This window comes from Limulus polyphemus, unplaced genomic scaffold (assembly GCF_000517525.1).
Source record: "Limulus polyphemus unplaced genomic scaffold, Limulus_polyphemus-2.1.2 Scaffold4201, whole genome shotgun sequence".
Taxonomy (NCBI): domain Eukaryota; kingdom Metazoa; phylum Arthropoda; class Merostomata; order Xiphosura; family Limulidae; genus Limulus; species Limulus polyphemus.
The window spans coordinates 47,464-49,108 of NW_013669811.1; the positions used below are offsets into that span (position 1 = coordinate 47,464).

General features: G+C 34.4%; 1 protein-coding gene across 1 annotated transcript in view; it reads right to left on the reverse strand.

Moving 5' to 3' along the window:
• Window positions 1–1,645, reverse strand: part of LOC106470755 (F-box protein At1g78280-like) — a 22,065-nt gene that overhangs the window by 3,639 nt on the left and 16,781 nt on the right. The window contains exon 3 of the mRNA XM_013931323.2: window positions 139–268. Within this exon, the coding sequence (XP_013786777.1) occupies window positions 139–268 (130 nt within the window). The remainder of the gene's footprint in view (window positions 1–138; window positions 269–1,645) is intronic.

Consider the following 1,645-nt stretch of genomic DNA (forward strand, 5'->3'; position numbering starts at 1 on the left):
CATAACAGCAAATGTACAACGTTTCGACAAGGTTTTGTCATCATCAGGTACTTATATTTGTGTAATCTTTATTTAAGTTTTTTCCCCCAAAAAAATTATCCTTATTTACGTGAAAGCCTAAAACAATAATTGTCATACTTATGTCTCCCTTGACAACAGTGACGTTCATTGAGGTACACACTGATTCACACTCGGGAGGCGGGAATAGCCTCCATGTTTTTCTTCCTGCTATCTGTGCCTGCCATGACGGGCGATACACGTAATCCAGCTGTGAGAGAAAAAGAAAAAAACATCTTCAATAGAAAGTACACAATTAACATTTGGTTCAGAGCTTAGTAAAGTTACATTTTGTTAAAAGAAAACAGATTATACAACATGATGAATGATTCAATGCTTGAATATACGCACCTATGACCTAACGACTGTTCGTTTACACAAATAGCAATATTGCGTATTTTTCGCATTATAAACTTTTGGTGGATACAACCTAGGAGCATTTATGTCTCAGGTTAAAAAATCCTATCAAAGCTTTGTGTTAAGTATTCGGGTTATAAATGTTCTCTAATGACTGTTTGATTTCACAATAATGATAGTGTTAGGCCTGTCTAACAAATTTTCGATTAAACAGTTGGTCCGGTGCACGATATCGAATAATAAAATAGGCACAATGTCATAATATTATTCACGCACCTAATCTTAATTAGCTAACTATATGGTGAGCTAAAAAGTCTTAATCCTTATATATACTTCACCATTATAAGAGGCCTAACTGTATTTCTTTGGTTTGTTGATCTAATCTGCGCTGAAGAACCTTAAATAGGCGAAACAGCGGTCTACAGCGCAGGTGCGACGAATCAAGAAATGTAGTAGGCTTCTACGTTACAGATTAAACTTTCAATTTTAGCTTTGGTGAAAATTAAGATAATCTATAATATAATTATTAAAGGTTACGGTTTAAACGCTGAAAGCTGGAGAAGCATTAGAAACTTCCAGCTCTAAAATTTGTGCTAAAAATAAAATAAACTGGAGATGTCTGCCTCCATATTTCTCCAGAGAAAGATAAATCTAAAATACTATTTTTACACGTCTGTGATTTTGAATCCAAAATGATGAAATTAAAAGGAATGAGGAGAAAAAAAAAAACTGTTGCATACGGACTTTGATCACAAATTTTAGGCCTTTTGATCATAAAATATTATTGGTGTTATAATCGTTCTGCACTGTGTATTTGTACTACATTATTGACATTACGATCTTTAAAAATGATAATAATTTGTTGTTTGTACGACTATATCATTATTTAACTGCAATAAGATTTAACAAACCACGACCTGGCGAGTTCTGATATTGAACGAAAGGCTTGTCGGGAACGGCGTGTTACACCTCCGTTCGTTAGTTAATTTTCCGTAAATTTCGTTCCGACGAAACTTTAGCTACACAAGTCCTTTCTTAAATAAAACTGGTTTATTCTTTCTGAATATAACTTTGCCATACACTTAATTTCCACAGTCGCGCTATAACGAACGCTATAATTCACAACGAACGCCTCACGTGCTCGACTCAACAATATGTCTCTCTGTCCACAGTTCAATTACACAGCATTACATTACATTGTTGCCGTCACTTCTTGGCAGTCTTATATAAA